At 36.3% G+C, this 20,563-nt stretch overlaps 1 protein-coding gene across 8 annotated transcripts in view; it reads left to right on the top strand.

Moving 5' to 3' along the window:
* Nucleotides 1-20,563, top strand: part of PTGFR (prostaglandin F receptor) — a 60,529-nt gene that overhangs the window by 14,470 nt on the left and 25,496 nt on the right. For 5 of the 8 annotated variants that reach the window (XM_015870442.3, XM_085512258.1, XM_015870440.2 and 2 more), the window contains exon 3: nucleotides 336-2,516. The exons of 2 other annotated variants lie outside the window; for them this stretch is intronic. In XM_015870442.3, the coding sequence (XP_015725928.1) occupies nucleotides 336-641 (306 nt within the window). In that variant the 3' untranslated portion in view covers nucleotides 642-2,516. Of the gene's footprint in view, nucleotides 1-335; nucleotides 2,517-8,814; nucleotides 9,160-20,563 lie in introns of those variants that run through there. One more of the 8 variants, XM_085512259.1, reaches the window with a different exon arrangement.

Here is a 20,563-nt window from a genome sequence, read left to right as displayed (position 1 = left end):
CTGTCATGCCTTGCTAGCTTAGGTTCTGGTTAATTTTTTACTCCTTGCTCAAATCAATTTTTTGTTTTTGGAGGCTCTTCTCTATCTGGTCACCATCACCCATTTAAGTTTCAGCAGAAGTAGTTCAGCAGAAACACATGTTCATCCTATGTAAGACATGAGAGAATTTCTAGAACAATAACTGTTACATGCATGAAAGTATTAACTTTGCAATGGAGATACACTAGTGCTTTGACGATGTAATGCTTAATGATACTGTTGAAAATTTCACTTATTTACATGCTCACTTGCTGTATTTTTTTTTGATGCATAATTGTAAAATATTTAATTTTCAGGTGTCAATGGCCAGAATTGGGATAAATGCAAGTCATTCAAAGGAGAACTGTGAAACAATACTTTTTGCTCTCCGAATGGCAACATGGAATCAGATTTTAGATCCCTGGGTGTACATTCTTCTCCGGAAAGCTGTACTTAAAAACCTGTACAAGATCACAAGGGGATGTTGCGGCATGCCCATCATAAACTTACACATGTGGGAACTCAGCTCCATCAAGAATTCCTTAAAGGTTGCAGCAATATCTGAGTCACCAGTAAGTTCCAAACAAATAAATCTACAGCCGCTCAGCTCGACAGCACAATAAAATTAAACACAGCGTATGAAGAGATGATGGAAGCAATGCTTGTAGATGGGCAATACTTTACAATGAATTCTAAGGCTTGGTGGTTTGGCATTTGTTTTAAATTGTGAATGATTTTCTCCTGCTGCTTATCAGTTTGATATTGCTACTCCAGAAGATGCACTTGAATGTTTTAATTCACTTTAGTATACATCCATGCCAAAACTGGCTGTAAAGTGATAAATCTCCATAGATTTCTCCTAGGTACTAAAGATAACAGGGTTCTAAATTCTTTACCTTAGCAGGATTCTTTAAAAAAACATACAGGTGAGAAAATGTTCTCTAAGTGTTTTAAAAAGGGTAGCTGCATCTACCAGTGATACTCCCAAAGCCTCTGCAAAGTCATTGCTTCCTCGGATAAAATCCGCCATCCTTTTCCTAAGGGTGTTTTTCGTATCTAAGCAATTCATTTTCCCATTGGATGTATAAAAAGCATTTTGTTTGTGGCTAGCTTACTACATGATCTAGTTTGTTTGGTTCATTGACTTGAACTCTCAGTTAATTACTGCATGAATTTTTGGGAGAGCTGCAAACTCATCAGCTTATGTGTCCCTTCCAATCCCTGATAAATAGTAGGTTCCCTGTGGGAACACAGTTAGAAGCAGATGACCTCAGCTTGCTTACAAGTTACATTTTAGACCTACTGGTGGGTTGTTAGCCTTTTCAGTAAATTTTATGGAAATTAACAGACATAAAGCTGTATCAAGAGTAGGGCTTATTTTATTTTATTTTATTTTATTTTATTTTATTTTATTTTTTACCCCCGCACTGAAGAAAATTCCTTGAAGGGTTTCCCTAATATATAAACAAGAACACTCATAAGGTACCTCTGCTCAATCTGTAGAAGGTCTCACAGGTCTCATCTATAACAGTTGTATAGGGAACTGCACTGTGAGTGTGGTTTTTATTTGTGAAAACAAACTGCTTATTTGATGTTTGCAGGGTCCATGTCTGAAGTGCTGAGTAAATGCAGTATATTTGAAGGTGTCTGAAAATTTCAAGGACTTTATACAGGGGACCCTTTACTTCTATTGCTGCTAAAATAAGCATTGGCTTTTGTGAATGTACTTTGTTTAGAAACAAAAATGAGAGTATCAAGATTTGTAACAGAAGGATTATTTTAAGATATAGCTTTTTTATTTTTACCTATTTAAATTCAAATAATGAATGGAATTTTTGTACATTTGGACTAAATAGTTAAAAACTGATTCACTGAGAATTCAGTCTGAGAAACCAAAACTATTCACAAAGTACAGATTCATGTTGTTTGTGAGAACAGTCTGAGTTGGAAAATAAGAAATCTCAATAAGTTTAAATATTTCAATTTTTTTATTTGTTTGTTTTAAAGTGGTTAGAAAATTTTGATGGGTTAAATAAGCTTGTAGTGAAATGAAATGCTTTCGTTTACCCTAAGGATTTTTTCTGTGATTTATTTTGCCAATCACAGAAACTACGAAGTGTGTACGTATATGATGCTGGTATAAGCTCAGCACTGTAGCTTCTTAAGAGTTCCGCTGAAATCTAGGAACATTCAGTCAGTGCTCAATTTGGCCTTTTCATTTTGTAGAATGTGGTGCCAGTGTGTATCTGTTGACATAACTTATTTGTTGTTGTTTTAGCAGCTGCAGAAAAATGTTGGTTTGTAAATTGTTGAGGTGTTTGATCAGTGGATGAAGCTCGTCAATGTTTCATTTTGTTATGAGTAAATGTAGCTTGTGTAGTTCATACTGGTTGACTTGTAAAACAGGAAAAGTTTATATGTATATGTGATCTCTAATATTTTGTGAACTATTGCAACTATTGTAAATTGCAGAGCTTCATTAAAGTCATCAAACCGTGTCTTGAGAGTTATGATATTTTTGTACAACAGAAGGGAACCTAAGTTGCTAAAGTAAGCCTTATTACAACCTTCCTGAATTCAAATTGACCAGTGCCATTCACAACAATGACAACAGAATGAAAGGAGTACGGAGGACAGTAAGGACACAAACAGTAGGTCTGAATGTTCATAGCCCTGTGTAATCAGCAGTCTAAGGCGGACAAGGTCAAGTTCTGAGATCCATGCTTAGAAAATGCAAGTAAAAGTGTTTGAATTCAAATAGCTGCCAACATGTAACACAGATACTGATTAGTTTCACATGCACCACAAGTCCTGAAAAAAATACATTAGTTTTGCTGTTACTATTTTGTCTTGTCCATTAGCAGCTCAGGATTCAGCCATCCATGAGTCTGTTACCTCTGAAAGAGATTTAATTACCATTGTGTTTGGTCTCATAGGAGATGTGCTGTGTTGTATGACTTACAAATTATATGTTTTATAGAATATAAGATTATAGAAAAAGCAACAACAACAAAAGCCAGGACACCTTCCCAGTAGAATCCAAGCATGCTCAGGCAGGAAGAACAGGGCAGGCTGCCTTGTGCTGTGCCACTAAGCTCTGCAGAGGCTGGCTGCCTGCTTGTTGCTGGGCAGCAATTAGTGCCTCCAGAGCAGGCAGGGGCAGTCTGGTGGGTTGAAAGTGAATCTCATTTCTGATTAATGACTGAGGAAATCTTCAGGGTGGGAGAATGGGAGAACATTATAATCTAATAGGGAGCTTAAGAAAGGGCAGGCTGTATAATGAAGCAAGTTATCCTAAAACAAGTTCCCAGCCTAATCTGAAACTGCCTGCTGAAGCAAAGAAGGGCTCAGTAACAAGTCGCTCATCACTGGGATTAGGCAATGACCTGTGGTTTGCTACCCGAATACAAAGAATGAAAACAGGGCTCAGTGATGTTTTTCAAAAATCTGATTCTTAAGGCAAAGCGTCCGTCTTTCTATTGCTTGGTTGGGTTTTTTTTTCTGTTTAATTTTTCTTTTTTCCTTTTTTTTTAAAAAAAAAATAATTTATTTATTTAAGATATTTGTAGATTAAAATATATATGTTTTTTCTTGTTACTTTTGTCTGGCTTGTTAGGATTGAGATAATTTTAATACTTGCTAAAACCACCTAAGTGCTGACAGTATAGTGCTGTTATAAAGATGGAGGAAGGAAGGGCTATTTTATAAGTAGTTGCATCCTGTATTCTTGAGATAACTGTGAACCCACCACTGTGTGGCATGGAATGGCTCCAAGGAAAAAAGGTAATTACGAGTTCCAATACCCACTGTCCAAAATATTATTTCAGTTTGATTTTAGTTTCTCACTGCTCTGGACACTTATCTGATAATAAGTCACATTAATCTCCCTTATGCTGAGAGTTTTGGCCGTGACAGTAGTTAGTGCATTATTTCTGTGTCCTTATATCAACTTGTTAGATTTTTTCACCATATTTTATTTGGCCCATGCTCTTGAGAAGCAAGAGAGAGAGAGCAGCAATGTTAGAGCAGAGCCTTCTACCACCACACCTTCCATGGTAAGTAGTAACCTGTATTTTTTAATCACTTTTTCATCTCTTTAGTAGTATCCACTGAATTGAAAAGATTTCTGAACTGATCCTTAGTACAGCTTGTGCTCCATTTTTATGCAGAGCATAAGCGTGCATTTATGGCCTACAGTTCTGTATTTAGGTAACTTAAATGTTATGGGTGAATACAAACTGTTACTAGCAGGATTCCCTTTCTGAGTTCTGAGCTACTGATCTCATAGCCTGAAAATTTTTTAGAGATTATTTCTATTTAGAAGGGACATGTGGTGCAATTGAAAAATATATCTGTATATGCCTGATGGAAACCCCGGGGTCTATTTTAGAGCCTGAATATTTTGCAAAACTTAAAACATTAGGTCTTACTCAGTACAATCTATACATAAGAAATGAGAAAATGAACAGGCATTATAAACACAAAAATACAAACCATCTCGTCAATTATAATTGCTTTGCAGGCAGTCTGTCAGAATAAATCTGACCTTCCTGTGAGGAAGAAGAGTCCCAGTGGACATTTCAGAGACTCCAGGTGATGAGACTTTGAGAACGTATCTATGTACCTCACTTCTTCCTTTTTCCCCAATGTCTACTGTAAACAATAGTAGTGACGGAACAATAATTAAATATGAAAAATATCATTTCAGATGCATTATTTTTTTAAAAAGCATGTCTGTAGTTATGGCAAGTTACAAGTTATTATAGATACAATCAGGGTTTTCCTTCTTAGTAAAATTGCAATGGAGTCTTTTTTTTTTCAAGAAAAATGTCTTGTGATCTCAGGAACATAAACACGTGTCTGTCTAACTGTTTAATTTCTGCACCATGGTTGCAAAATAAATACTAGCTACAGAAGTTTGCAAAGATAATTCCACTTCTTTCTTTATTTTTTCTTCTTTTTTTTTTCCTTTTTTTTTCTCCTAATCTACTGCCAGTAGTAGTTTGACAAGTTAAAGTACTTGAGGCTAAAATTTATTATCAGAAATGCATCCCTACAAAATAGCTACAATTCCCAGCAAATGCAAATGTTTGTGGTTTTAGTTTCTTCTGAAAGCAGCATAAGAAAAATACATTTAGTTCCATTATCATCAGCTATAAATTTATATAATTGTAATGAGAAAAAAAATCATTGCATTACATGTTGCAGTGGTATTTTTCCTTCAGATGCACTGATGAGAGCTGTGTAGAAGTGACAGCTCCAACAGGAAAACTACCATGGCAAAACAGCCTGTATTCTATAGTGATTTTTTTTCAAATTCCTGTATGCAAGTGATAAAGTCTAAATTCCATATCAAGGGTCAATTTTTTTTCTTTTTTGTAATACTTAACAAACAGTGACTTGTAATTTTTAAGGTGCCTTAATTATCAACCACTAAGTTCCCCAAGTGCCTGAACTTGTAAACAGTCATGAGGGGAAAATGTGGAAGGCAGACCTTTAATCCATGAGTATCTGAACTGCTTCAACACCCACTTCCTAAAATGACAATCCAGTATCTGTGTTGAAGATGTTCTGGTCTGCCAAAACCAGTGTGACTGAATCCAGAGTAAGGAAGGAACATGGTTCTGCAATGCATGGTTGGAGTGCTCACCCCTCAACAGAAAACTGTTCTGAGCCCTAGGGTCCACTTGTTACTTAACTCGTGCCAACCAAATCCATTGGTGAGCATGATGTCTTGATGTGTTAATGTGATTTGATGTTATTATTAGCTCCTTTTGCTCTCTGATATTCTTCCACTACACCAGACACCCTTGCTTGTTCCATCTGGGCTCTTATCAGTGGAGGGCAAGAGTTCTTTTGCTGTGGTGTTTAATTCCAGGATACTACATCATGAAATTTCGAAAGCTGTGAAGTGCTTAAAAGCTTACTCTGAACTGGGAGGTGGTCATGTTGACCACCAGGATCACTTCTAACTTCTATACTTCCAGCCTACAGCCTACTGTGGGAGATCAGCAGGTGTCCCTTTCAATTTCAGTTTTAAATGATACAAAGCCAGCATCTTTTTTGATTGCACGTTCTTAAAACATAACAGAGGCCACTAGAATCATCATTTATAATTTTGTCTCATCTTCCAGAAATTGAGGAATATTTTTTAAGAGAAAATGATGGCAATTTTATGTGTTATAAAGTACAGTAACTTTCTTCAGATTTCTCTCTCCCTGATGTGCCCACATTTTATGTGCTTCTTTGTGAATATGTTTAATCAGGAGATAATTTCTACTTTTTTGTTATGGTCAGTAGAATGGTAAACCAGCAGACAAGTAGTGCTTGGAAAGGCAACAGTAAAAATTGCAACTTGTCTTCTCACTGAGATCTTTATAACATAGTCCTTTAGCATTTCATTTAAAAAATTGGAGATGTCTAAACCTGACAAGATATAAATACCATCTTACAATTGCAGTGATCCTCTGACTCCACTTTTGCAGAAACATCATGCAAGGCCTCATGTTATGCAAATGGCAAGAAGTCTTGGGCAATGTACGTAAATCTACAAGAAAAAATGCAATAAAGTAAATTTAGGTTAAAGTAGAAATTCTAAAATAAACTACATAAAAGAAATGACCACTTTTCATTATTTTCTGCTGCTTGAAGTCTGGAAGATTAAAGAAATATATAAGAAATATAGTTGCAGGGATATGCTTTTTGTTTTATGTCAACATTTCCTGTGCACCTGCTTTTTGGGTAAGCTTTCTATTGTGTATAAGTAAGAGGTAATGACCAAAGTAGTAAAAAAAAAAAAAAAAAAAAAAAAGCATAGTGGTTTGGATTATTTAGTCTTCAAAGCTGAATAAACTATTCCCATGTAAATATGGGAAATACTTACAAGAAATACTTACATATATATACATATATATTTCAGAAATATTAGACTCTGTGTATATTCAGTAATTTTCTCTTCCAAGAAACCATTAAGCCACTTCAGTAAGACACTGACATTCTTAGACTGTAGTGTTTTATTGGTACAGTTTAACAGGAGCAGTGAAGTGATTTTTAAAGTGTTTGTAATCTTTAATCAAACATTATATTTGGAGTGCTAACTGCAATCTTGTTCTTCTCAAATTCAGTGGCAGAGTTCACAATGTCTTTGATGGAAGTTTTCAGTACCAGAAAGTTCAACAGAGCAACAGTAAATCACTCTGTATTTGAAAAAATACTAATATATTCCTAAATGACTTCCTTCTACTAAATAACTTGCAACTTGACACAGGTAGATGTCAATAAATATCTCTCACTGCTTCATCTCACTTCCATGTTTGGCTGGTATGTTTATGCTTACATGAATACCTTGGGGAAAAGCTGATTTTACAAGAAATAATTGATATGCTCTCAGTGATCTGAAATTAATGTAAGTGATGATTTGCTAGTAAATGTAGGAGAACTTGATTTCTCACAGGAACTTTCATAATCTTAAAGTATTTGTGTTTTCAAACTAAGAAAAGGCAACTGTCAAGTGAAAGCTAGAGTTATTCATATATAAAAATGTTCCTTTCCTTTTTTTAAGACACTTCAGATCATCAAGCAGAAACTAGACTCTTACTGTAATTAAGCAGTAATTATTCTTCTACCTTGCATACTTTTTCTTTATTAAGAATTATCCTTGCCACTGAAACTACTTTAGAAGGATGCTATTTTGATGAAACAAACAAACAAGAGCACCAAATACCGTGAGACTGACATCACAATGGTGGAAAGTCACTTACTACATCTATATAATATGTGCTCTATACAGCTTGTGCTGTTAATAGTTCTGGTAGTGCTAAAATATCAGTAGTTCATCAGAAGGGACTGATTTTCAGGTGTTGCAGAAAAATAGCATTTCGAGACAAAAGTATTTTTAAGATTACACAGGAGTACAAGTTATGACAGTTTTGTGGTTTGGTCTTTGTATTTTTTGGTTTGTTTTGCTCTCCAGAGACTATGTGTAATGCTGTGGAAATGTTAAAGGTATCTGAACTATGGTGGAAGGGGCAGTAGTTCCTGTCAGTACGGTAATTAGTGTTGTGCAGTCATATATTCTGCCACAGCTGGCTTAGATCATTTCACTTTCTTAGCTGTGAAAATGAGAAAGTGACTAAATTCGGAGTTAGAGTCAGTAGCAGGGAGTAAAACTAATGCATATGTGTCAGCACAACACATATTTTCCATAGAAATATGGAATTACAGCCATCTTGCTGTTACATTGAGAAGTGAAATGTAATAAAGCAGTCATTTCAGTGAGATCAATTGGTACAGCTGGTGATATTAAATATTATTTGCACGCATCTTTTGTTTCCTTCCATAGCAGAAACTTGGAAGATTTAAGAAAAAGTAAAATCAAGAGTGATCTTAGACTGTTTTAAGTCTGTGAATGATCTCAATGCTAGTGCTAAGCTCAGATCCTGGGTAAGTTAACAAGAAGTGAGGTCATGAACCATATGGAAAAATACTGGATGATAAAACCAAGCCAACATAACTTCATAAAAGGTAAAAATCTTGAGTGTGATGTCATCTGGTATACTTAACTCTGGGGAAATAATGCAAAGAACAGATGGATAATGTTACAGTTCTGGACTTCTTGGATTTCAAAATGGCTTTTGGCAAAGTCCAGAACCTCAGCCTGAATGGATGAGCCTGGTGCTTATCCCCATATCTTAATCCACATCTCCAAACAAGGAGAAAACTTGGCTAGAGATAAAATGTATAAAGTAGGTTAAATGATCCTTGTCATCTGCACGCCAGCAGAATCCCAACCACAAGAGTCACCAGTCACGATTGTGCTCTCACAGGGACACAAAACAATATGGCATTTCTTCCCCATCTTCTTTACGCTGCAGATTGCTCTGGAAAGACCCCAGACACATTCTGCTTGTCAGTGTTCCTCATGTTCCTCTTGTGGACACTGCTGTGCCCAAGATGTGATGCTCTGGGAGTACCAGTGGCTGGACTATGGAAGCTCTGTTAAGGATGACATTGCCAAGCTAAGCAGCCATGCAATGCATGATGTGCTTTGTCCCCAGTGGGAGAAGAGCTACTGGGCTGGATGGAGCACATGAAAGCCCTGCAAGCTTCCAGGATAAGTGGATTAACTACATGATTTCTGAGGTATGTAAAATTTTTTGTTTATACTCTGAAAGGTGGCTCTGAAGCGGAAGTGGTGCATTTTATATGAACTGTTCTAATTGTGAAGGATACAACATTCTGCAATGTAATAATTCTTATTTTAATAATGAAACTTTTCACCTGAAATACAACTCTATGAGAATATGCTACCAAGAAGTCAATTAGAATAGGGTATGCTTCTTATGATCCTTATTGCTAAGTGAGAGTGAGGCCACTTGAGAGCAATAATTTTTCCTCTGAGCAGTCAGGACAGGCAAGTCTCGAACAAGCTTGTGTGGAAGGTAGCTAAAGCTCTCAGAAGATCAAGAGTTCTTCATTTACTTGAGATGCTGGTATTTCCTGCCCTGGGGTACTTTAGGACAGTAAAACTGCAGTTTTGAATACAGCAGTCTCATCAGTTGTTTCACCTCCAGACCTTCATCTTTTTCTGATGAAATGTAATGCTAAAAGTGTTTGAAGAAACTGAGGTATCAAAGAATCACCGAGTTGGAAGGGACCCTTTGTATGGGAAATTGGTAATCACAGCCTGAACCTCTGATTAATCAGCTGAGGCAAGTGTTGGGTCAGCTGTGGGAGCACAGGTGAGAGGAATTTAGCTGTACTCCTGGAAGGGGTCCTCTAGACCTCGTTTAAGGGCTGACCACCACTAAGGCAGTATCTTTTGGAGATTGCTCCTCAGTGGAGATTGCCTCAGTGGTTCCCAGCAGACTGAAGGCTTCCGCACAGGTGAGTTTTTCCTGTAAATAATCTTTTGGGTATTTACCATCATCTTTTCATTGTCACTGTAAAAGCTTAAAGGCCAACTAGTCCTATTGCCTTGCAATGAGCAGGAACACCTGCAGCTCGAACAGGTGCTTAGAGCTAGGTCCAGCCTGACCTTGAGTGTCTCTAAGGATGGGGCATCCACCATCTCTCTAGGCAACCTGTATCTGTGCTACACCAGCCTTACTGTAAAAAACTTTTTTCTTTTATCTGATCTAAATCTCCTCTTTTAGTTTAACAATTCATAAAGTAGTAGAAGTGCCTCCTCAAATTGGTAGTTATTAAATTCAAATGGTGCCCACAATGAGAATGAATCAATTATTTCTATTCACATAGAAAAATAGCTTAATCTGTAATTTTTGCCTATTTCACAGGAAATGATTGGGAATGCAAATGATTAGAGAGGAAAAGATATCCCTATAACTTTAATCAGTACCTTTCTGTTGCTAAGAGCTTCTAATACGTATTTTTCAGCTTTTATCCAGTCTTCCTGCCTCTTTTTTCCCCTTCCTGGTTGCTTCATGTTTTTCTTGTCAGTGAAGGGGATTTATTGTAGAAATAACCAGATCATATGGTGCTACAATTCTGGTACACTTTCATATCACTGTTCCTTCTCCCAGCTTTCTGTCTCTGCTGCTTATACTTAGGACTATGAAATACTCAACCCCTCCTCTGTTGTATATGTTAATCATTAGCAGCAAAATCAATGTATAATGTATTCTATATACATATAATAATAAGTGATGAAAAAATACTGGTTTCTTGATGATAAGACAAAGGAATCCACCTTCAGCTGTATCTCAATAAAACCAATCATCAGTCTACAGATGTTTAATGATACAAAGCTAAAAACAGACAAATAGGCTCATGTGGTTTTAATTTTTTCACTATGATTTAAGCTCAGCCACAAAAGAGCCCTGTGGAGTTTTACAGTTGAAATGCAAAGAACCTGAGCGAATCACAGGGCTCTGAAGGACAGATCCAGGATCCAGTCTGAAATCTAACTTCTTTCAGAGGAAGCTAACCTCCTTGTTGCCTTCACAAGTGTTATTTACTTACTTTTCCTAAAAGATAAAATCAATGAATATATCTCAGACCTGTATTTCAGTTATTGAAGTTGTGGTTTCTTAGGAGGATGAGAACAGTTTGTGTGACAGTAGTTTATAAAAATTCAGAATGCAAATTGTAAAATCCACAAGGAGCTGGAATAGGATCCACTATCTGGAAGCCATTAACAGGATGCTGTCTGACTGATGTCGGATGCATATATGAATCTGTAGCTGTGCTTGATAAAGCAGGGAAATTATTTTTATCTCCTTTGTGATATGTTGAAGACGAAAAAATTGTTGGTTGTTTTTTTTTTTTGAGATGCTGCAGTAAAGTTAGGTATGTAAATAGGTATTAGAATGCTTTTAAATTATCATTGAAACAAAGGAAACATGATTAAATCTGCAGAAAAATTACTAAGTTTGATTGCATTTTCAGAATGATAAAAATAAAAGCATTCAATGGAAAAAAAAAATCAAAATCCAATAGCTTAAGGATATGCCAGCTCTTCATGTTGCAGTGTGAAGTGGAGTGATAACTTCACGTAAATTAGAAGTACTAGAAGCAATGTAAATGCAGAGTGGGGCTTTGTAAGGTAAGCATGTGCTGTAAATGGAATTCAGTAGATGGTCTTGAATTCAAGAAATTATCTCAGAACAAATATGTCTGGTTGGAATGAACACGGAAAGAATAAGCATACTCAAAATCTGGACAGTTAGTGGAATTAAAATACTACAGTTTTATGTAATCACACATTAAAGCTGTATCGTGTAAATGATATTACAATCACATTAGTTAGTAGTAGATTTAATAATTGTAGGAGAGAGAGGATTTTCTTGCAAATCCTTCTCATGTAATTTAATACAGACCTCTTACTAGACTGTGTTACATGGAGTGAGATCATGAAGAATCTTGGCTGTCTGTAGAGATGGGATGGGGCATGACATGTTATTTGGCTCACAGCTGGTGGGAATAATAGTAAAGGTTTGTATGGGAGCTGCTGAGTCATGGCCTGAACCACAGATAGAGCACCGGGGGAAAGGATCTGGTCAGCCTTGAGAGCACATGTGAAGGCAATTCACCTGTGCAACTGGAAGGGGTAGAATCTGGCTACCCCTGTCTTAGACCTCATCTAAGGGCTGACCGCCTGTGGACTATGTGCATTTTACTAGTTATGCTTAAAAATATATTAAAAAGAATATATTAAAAAGTGACTGAAACTGGTTTATATTCATAATGAAAGGAACTGGTATTAGTAATTGAGTAAAACTTTTATTAATGCTTCAAAATTACAAGAGTTGATTGCTTATTTAGGGGATTTAGTCAGTTTTCTTAATGCATGTTAAAGCCTTCTGGCTGAAGGAGAAAGTGGCGTGGAATTCCTGGGAGCTCAATATTAACTGAGCTATCTTTAATAATAGGATTGTCATACTAACAAATACTTCTCTTTTATCAATGTCAGAAATGCTTTTGTTTATGAAATCTAAAGGTTTATGTCTGAAGACATGCGGAAGCACATAGAAAAAAATGACTTGGAACATATGTCTATGAAAGATTATATCTTTAGATTTTACACGCTATATAATTATTATAGCTTTTATCTGCTAATGGCTTACACTATTTTCCTTTTCAAATTCTACATTCAAAGATTGCTGTAAGTGGATAAGTAGATTCTTTCCCATGTGTTTGATGTAGGTGGCAAGAATTTTACTGCTTGCTTTGGGTGTTTTTAAGAAAACAGTAGCAAAATCCAAAACAATTGAGTATGATGTTCTTGCCCATCTGCTTTACAAGCCTGGCAGGAAGAAGTTCATAGCTGAACAGATGGAGTCAGTACAAACTAATCACTTTATCTGTTAAATTTTGAAATGATGACACAGTGCTTAAAGCCCAGCTCTGTACAAGGGAGACATAAGGGTTTATGAAGCTAGCACCTGATGGGTAAGTGTTATCCATGAAGGAAGATGAAATCACAAAATGCTGCTCTGGTGGGGCCATCAGTTCGTCTAGTTTATTTTGCTTCAACAGTAATATTCCTCATGTGGAGAGGAGCAGCTGATGTCTGCCAGAGTGATGTCAGTAATAGCTAGAGATGTGCTCTGTTCCTTACATATTTGAAAGAGGGAAACCAGCTTCTTTTTTAAACGACTGTTATGCTCTAGAGCAGAAGAAAACAAGCTGCTGGTCATACTATCCGTTGGATCCATAGATTTAACACAGAATGGGAAAGTCCTGTCTTGTAATTGCCCTCAAGTAGACCTTAAGCACAACATACAATTTCTAGGATGTTTGAATTAAATAAAATGATTCAACCACTTGTTCGTGTAAAATAAATCAGAAAAAGTACTTAGGTCTAGTTAATGATTCAGAATATTTTGCTGGCCATTTTGTCAACAGATTAACTGAAGGGATGTTTGGAAACTTAATGTACTGTGTAAGCAGTTGTACAGGACAGCTAGAAGGAAATACTTTTTCCTTTTTGAAAAGGAATGGGAAACTCCAAAGTGATTTATTTATTTGGCCTAATTTTATTTTGGGTTTCTTTTACATAGCTTGGAAACTATGTATCACTACAATGTTTTATTTGTGGCATGTCATGTTCCTGGTCTACAGAACTATGGTATAGGTAGCTTAATACCTAAAACTTCATTGATCATGTCTGACATTATGGAGGAGAATTTTAGTAAAAATATTATTGAACTAGTGTGCACATTCTTCCACCATAACCAACTTCACAGCTCCCCTCCAGCAGCATTTTAAGGGAGCATTTCCTCACATAATGCTAACAATGCTGACAAGCACTCCATTACCTGAATTACCAGTTAATGGGCAATTACAGTCTGCGATGCTTGCCTCCCGGGAGGAACTGGGGTGTTCCTAAAACAGCTTCGGAGCTGTCAGGAGAAAATAAATTCTCTAGCTCTTCTGCTCAGCAAGTATGCTGGTCCTCATTTGAGATCACAACCTTCAAACTGACGCGTTTCTTCATACTTTCTCTGTTTTAGGGATATACTAATCCTGTGTCTATCTGGAATGCCAATCTTTTGTTACCATCTGCAATGGTAGTGTTCGCTGTTGTCTATTCAATACAGTACTATAGTAGCATTAAACTGCAGACACCTAATATTTGGATTTTATTTTTGCTTTCCTCTGCATTTGCATTTTCTCAGGAATTTTACCAGTCTTTGCAAACAGTGCATTCCTAATTTAAGATTCCAGTTGAATCAGGATTTAGCGAATGACAGTATTTACTTTAGGACTACACTTTGCAGTTTGTAATGTTGTGTGCTTTAGTGTGTTAATAGAGTTGATTCAATCAGTTCTGTTAAAGGTAACCTGGAGTAACTTGTCTCAAATCATATTTTGATGAAAGCTACTTAATATCTTGCCACTGCATAATGGTGTTCTATGGTATCTGGCAAGCACTTAGTTGTATTGTCTTTTTGATTTGTTTCTCGTGGGGTAAAGGAAAATACTATAGAACTTATGATCTCTTTTCCCTCGTTTTCTTTCTTTTTTTTTTTTTTTTTCTTCCCCCCTTAAGAGCCGTGTCTTTGAATCTTCTTTTAACTAAGACTTTGAAATGTTTTTTTAAAAAAACTCTGTTAGAAAGCATCATTGGTCAGCTTCATTGTTTATATCTCTTGCATAGGAACCATACTATGAATTCTAGAAAACAGGAGGTGGCAGAAATGTGGAAAACACAGCTACAATCTGGAAACTTCTTGGCACTTTTGACTACTCCCTTGGCTTCAGTATTAGATTCTGCTATAATGTCAAGCCAAGAATGTGTGCCTTTAAACTTATATGTTGTAGTGCTTTTCAGATGCTGTCTTTTCATCTTTTGCTCTAATATTATTCTTCATTTCTCTGAAAAATTCCTTGGAGTTACTGGTACTCGTTATCCTTTCTGTTTATGCTGTGAAACCTCTGTTGATATACCCGAATTCTTGCAAGACGATAGAATCCTTTGAAGTTCTTGCATCTTTCCCCAAATGCTGGGGTTTGTTTAGTAATATTTTACCCTTATGTTTTGCTTTGTGGACTTGAAGTTTGAAATTCACATTTCTGTATTTATCTGCCTCCTTATTTAGATTATTTTTTTTCTTGTTTTTTGTTGTCAGGATACCATTCAGTCTTCAAACTAAACTAACTGGTTGCCAACATGTAATTCCCATTTGGTTGCTCTCTTCTGTTTTATTTTCTGATTCATTCAGCGTACAGAGGAGTTGGAGTGGCATAAGCTGACAGACTGGCAGAGAAGCTGGCCACTTTATATCAGCCTAAGTATCTGTAAATTGCTCCATGCAAATAGGAGCAGGCATTCACCTTGAGCAAGCTGTCCTCAGTATAAATAATCTATTGTTGTAGAAAGGCATGTAAATAGACTTTCTGCTATAGAACAGGTTGTCAGACACATCTTTGAAAGTGTTTACAGGACAAAATGTATTAGTAAAACCATAATAAGGCAAAGCCAACAGGAGCAAAATGGTGGCAAAGGCACAAAACTGAAATTATAAATTTAATCCAAATGTTTTCTAACGCATGAATACAACACTTTAGCACACTTGAATGTGAAGGTTTTGCTAGGAAATGTCTGATGTCATGGAGAGCATCCGATTTCTAACAAAACTGAAATTCATGGGTGTGATCAGTGAGCTAATGAGTGGAACACAGGTGGATGAAACAATTACCTTTTGTTTACTTTGTTATGGTGATAGGATTTCTATTTTACTTAAGTATTTTCATAGATCTTTTTGATAGGTCATCTGTGCGAATACTGTGTGCTCAGTTGGGCTTAGTGGTGCAAGGCTCGGTTTCCATATTTGCTCCTCTTTCTAAACTAAAACTGGCTAAAACTTCTTCAAATCATCTGTGAGTGTACCGTTTCTCCCTCCTCTTCAGAGCTAGCATTTTTGTCATTTATGCTAGGGGCCAGAATGAAATGAAACAGCAGTGATGGAAACATCAAGATAAGCTACCTTCTTTCCCTCTGCATTTCATTTTGTCTTCTTTCATTCTATCTTTTCTTATTCCTCTTTCCTACTCATTGCTCTCTCACCTCTTCCCTGCTTCATTTTCAGCTCCCTTTCTTCAGTGTTAGAGTAGAAGGTATTTTCCTTCAAGACCAAAGAAGCCACAGAAGATGTGCTAACTTTTCACTAAAAGCATATTTATGTAAATATGTATATAATATACATATTACACAGATACAGCAGACTTAGCAACCTTCTGGTGTTTTGATACCACGTTTGTGTTTAATCCACCCACTTTGTGCTCAAATTCTCTCTTCAAAGTGAAGGTGGGATCACCAGTTCTTACTATCATATGCAGTGAATATTTTCTGTTCGGTCTCATTGATTATTTGGTACTTATTTGGTATCTTGGTACATTAATGATCCATACAAACCTTGTGACTACTGGCTGAGTGTACAGTAGGAGATGTAGACTTTAGCATCATAGGACATCATAGCTAACACACTCAGTTATGTGCTGTATTATGTCCGTTTAGTCTCTTCTTTATGAAATGATGCATCATTCCATGCATAATAATTTTTAATGAGGGTGGAATTTTGTTTGTTGTATTACCCGTATCCTCACCACAACAGTTTTCACATAATTTGTGGTATATATTTTTGGATGAAAGCTTTGGTACTCCTCTGCTCTCACAAAGGTCAGGTATCCAGAGCTTGCTTCTTTCAGGAAAGTGAAGCACTACCAGTAATAGTAATGCACATCAAAGGACCTAGTAAGCTCCACATTCTGCTTGAGTCTTTAAGAAACAGTGCATCTGATTCTTGGTAGTCATTTGATTATATTTTTACATTTTGTTACAGATCTTGAAAAAAGTGAGAGTTGTCTGGAGGTGTTTTAGGGACTAGAGACCGCTTGTGTGGTATCATTTATTCTGAGTTGTTTTGGATACAGATGAATGTTTATGCTTATATTTCTCTCTGAAATTCAAGTACAGAAATATTTCTCTAAATCTTTGTACACTTCTGTCTAAAAGTCACAAATGAAACTTAGTGTAGCTTGCTGTGCGCAAAAGCAAAAATTTAGAAGCACAGCATTTATATGAAACTGATAAAGGACACTTATAAGCCCTGATTGCCATAGTATAATTTCTGTGTCTCTTACTTACTGACATCTAAAGGAGCACCTGTTTTTCATTAAAAAAAAAATCCTATTTATATCAGAAATTTTCAAAGATGACTGTGATTCAATAGCAAATCATTTCAGAAAAGATATTCAGATAAGGGATATAACTTTTCATATTTTATATTCTATTCACTATGATCAGAGTAGGAGAAAAAGAGTTTCAAATTATTTTGGGAAAAAAATCCTTTTAATTTATTGGTAAATTTGCTGTAGCTGACATGATTTTTTTTTTTTTTCTTCCTATTGTACATTGAGAAACAAATTCCATTTGCATAACATTGGTTTAAGATTATTTCGGCATGATGAAAACCTTTAAACAGCAGAATTTCACTGGATTCAAAGAAACTAGACTTGTTTACTGAGTTTTGTACTTTATTACTGGCTTGAGAAATGGAAGCTAAGATTTATTAAGGCTGGAGACACTTCCACTCAGTCAATGAGCTGAGATAACAAGGTTCACATGTCTCATTCCTGAACAAACTGGTTGGACGTAGATTGAAGTAAGTGCTCTGCCTAATATTTGTGAAGCCTGTGGTATAAAGCCATATACACAAGCTTTACTTTTCTGTAAGAAAACACTTCTATTTATTGGATGTCAACTTCAGAGTGGTCTATTCAATAAAGCCATAAACTAATTAAACCTATCAAAACCTAATTATCAGAAAGACTGAACCAATTATTCTGTCCTTAATTAGTAAGAATTAGTCTAAGAGGTGTTAAAGAAGTGATTTTTCACCTGCTTATCACAATGCCTTTTCTGACTCTGCATCCATGGTCTACAGAGAGGGACTGAAGTACAAGACTGAAGTACAAGACTGAAGTACAATAGGGCCCTGTTCTACTAGGGCTCAGTCCTGCGTCCTGCGGAGAAATAGCCCAGTTATGCTGAGAAGGCTGACCTTTTCTGGAAATGTAACCGAAACCAAAATCATTTTGACTTAATAAAAAATTCAATTTTGAATTCTTATTTTTTCCTCAATCAATAATGTTTTGTTTCCAATTACTGTGAAATTACTCTTTGGTCTTGGCCAGAAAATTCAGCAGTGGAAAAATGATCTTTCATTTCAGAATAGTTTTAAAATGTTATGAGCTGACATGGGAAACCCAGATGTTTTTAATTCTGAAAATTGAGAAATAGATTTTGAACAGGAAAGCTATCTTGTTTGATGTGCATCCTCAGGAAGGAGGATGACAGAACATTCCCCTTTTCTTTGCTACACTGTCATTATATAAAGATGGAGTAGAAAGATTTTTCCAGGCATCTGTGCAAAGCCTTAGGAAGATCTTGAAAGAAACAACAGAAATCCAATACCACCAGTAGCCCCTGCATCCTCCTCAGCTATTAAAGGCCTTGTTAAGCCCCTCAGAGTTAATCTGATAGCTTTTCTGTTTCTTACTATTTCTTTAAAGGTATGGTGAAATGTAAGAAAATTTATCCAAATATGATTTCAAATATTAACACAGTAGTGTCAGGAATTTCTTCAAAAGTGTGTTTATTTACTTATATATTTTAAGCCAGCTATGCTTGTTAAACTTGTTAAACTGCATTTTCATGTCACTCTTAGTGAACAACATGGCAGGATTGTCACAGAAGTTTGAGGGAGAATTCTAAACCCTCAGTTCTGGTGGTAGTTGGTGTAATAGCATGCACAGGACTTTCTTAGAGAATGGGCTGTGTAATGCAGCATCTGTTTTTCCAATCCATTCAATGTGAGCTTCTGTGAGAGATCTGTTTCCTGCTCTGATTTTTTTTTTTCAAAGGAAATATCTTGTGTGTGATTTTTACTTTTTATTTTCTCTGACTGCTGTTTAAATGCACATGTAATTTATAGTTGTGTATTACAGACAGGCTTGGATCACCTCTCTCACTCCTGCTGGCTTGGTGACATTTTCAGTGCTGGTGTTTGGTAGCTGGGCCCAATGACTAGCAGTGTTTTTCAGAGACCTGCCTCTTCTTTCTATTCCATTCAGAACAGCAGTCTATAAATACAGATAGGGCCAAAGAGTTTGATTACATATTCTGTCTCTTTTTGTATCAAATCCCTTAGGAATAAGGTAGAAGGAGTAACCTGGTCATGGTACAGGAGTGTCTGTTATATTGCTGAATGGTTCCAAATACTACATGCAGTGGAATGGTAAATGATACAAGGAATAAACACATTGTAACCACCTCTGACTTTAGAGTATTCCTGGGACAGACTTGTTATATGTCTGCTGTAGTGGCCAGTTCTTTTCTGGGGGTGATATTATCACTAAACTTGATCTTTAGAAACAAAGTCCTGCTTTTTAATCTCTGAATGTCTAGAGAATTCACATGCCAGTGACATCTCATTCATGACTTTGGTAGGGGCTTCCTTTTAAAATGATTTTAGAAACCTACTTGAAATGTATTTTTAAAAGTGGTAACACTGTAGTATCAGATGATCTTTCTGTTTCATTGCCATGTGGGTAGGAGTCTGAAAACTTCCTGGTTTCTGTGTCACAGTTTCTATTCTGGTCACTGCTATCATTATAAGCAAAAGTCAAGGTCACCCTTTGACTTTGCTCTTTGTCCATTTTTGCTGTGCTTACTTTTACTTCATTTTGGGAATAGCTGTGGATTTTGCTGTTTTCTGGAAGATGATGATACTGACATCTCTTCTGGTCTTTGCATTGTATACATAATGCGATCAATTTCTAAACGCGACTGCAATCACTTCCATACCACAAGGTGCTCTGAACAGTTACTGAACCTATTAAAAACCTTGAAACTATTAACCACAGAACTACTTCTCTGATTGAGATAATACTCATGGCTGTACTTATTTACAATGAATTGTTTCTGATATTTACAGAATAGCTTATTATGGTTAGAGTTTCTTGGAGCTGTGCTTTTAAGAACTGTTTCCAGAAAAGTAGTTTACTTAGCAGAGGAACCCATGTGAGATGTTATATTTTTCCAACTTTCTAATTCCTGATAAAAATGGTTTGTTCCATGTTTTGGTGTTTGTTTTGCTACAAATAGCTTTATACCCCAAAGTGCTGGCACAGTGAAGAAAAATATTGAGATGAGATCCTAAAATATTGATATTTATTGTCTTTCAGTGGCTGCTATTTATGTTTAAAAAGTTTTTTTTGTCTTTTCTTTTTTTTTTTTTTTGGTGGGGGGGTGGGGTGGGGGGGGTGGGGGTTCTTTATCTTGTCCTTCCTTGTGAGTTCTTAAAATCAGTGTAGATTTTTTTCCTATTCCTCAGCTGGAGGCATATGACTAACAGGTGGTAACATTTGGACTCCCAGCTGGTGTAAGTGCTGCTCATAGTCCACTGATTCCACTTCTGGGCCTACACTGATTGCAGGACAATGCAGTGGTGAAAAGCTCTTAGTGTACGAATAGTCCCAGATATACTTGGCCTAATGTGACCTGTGAAATGCTTATCTC

This window comes from Coturnix japonica, chromosome 11 (assembly GCF_054131305.1).
Source record: "Coturnix japonica strain WE chromosome 11, WE-NBRP24, whole genome shotgun sequence".
NCBI classification, from domain to species: Eukaryota; Metazoa; Chordata; class Aves; order Galliformes; family Phasianidae; genus Coturnix; species Coturnix japonica.
Note: the sequence above shows the minus strand (reverse complement) of the source record. Positions and strands in the feature narration are given on the sequence as shown.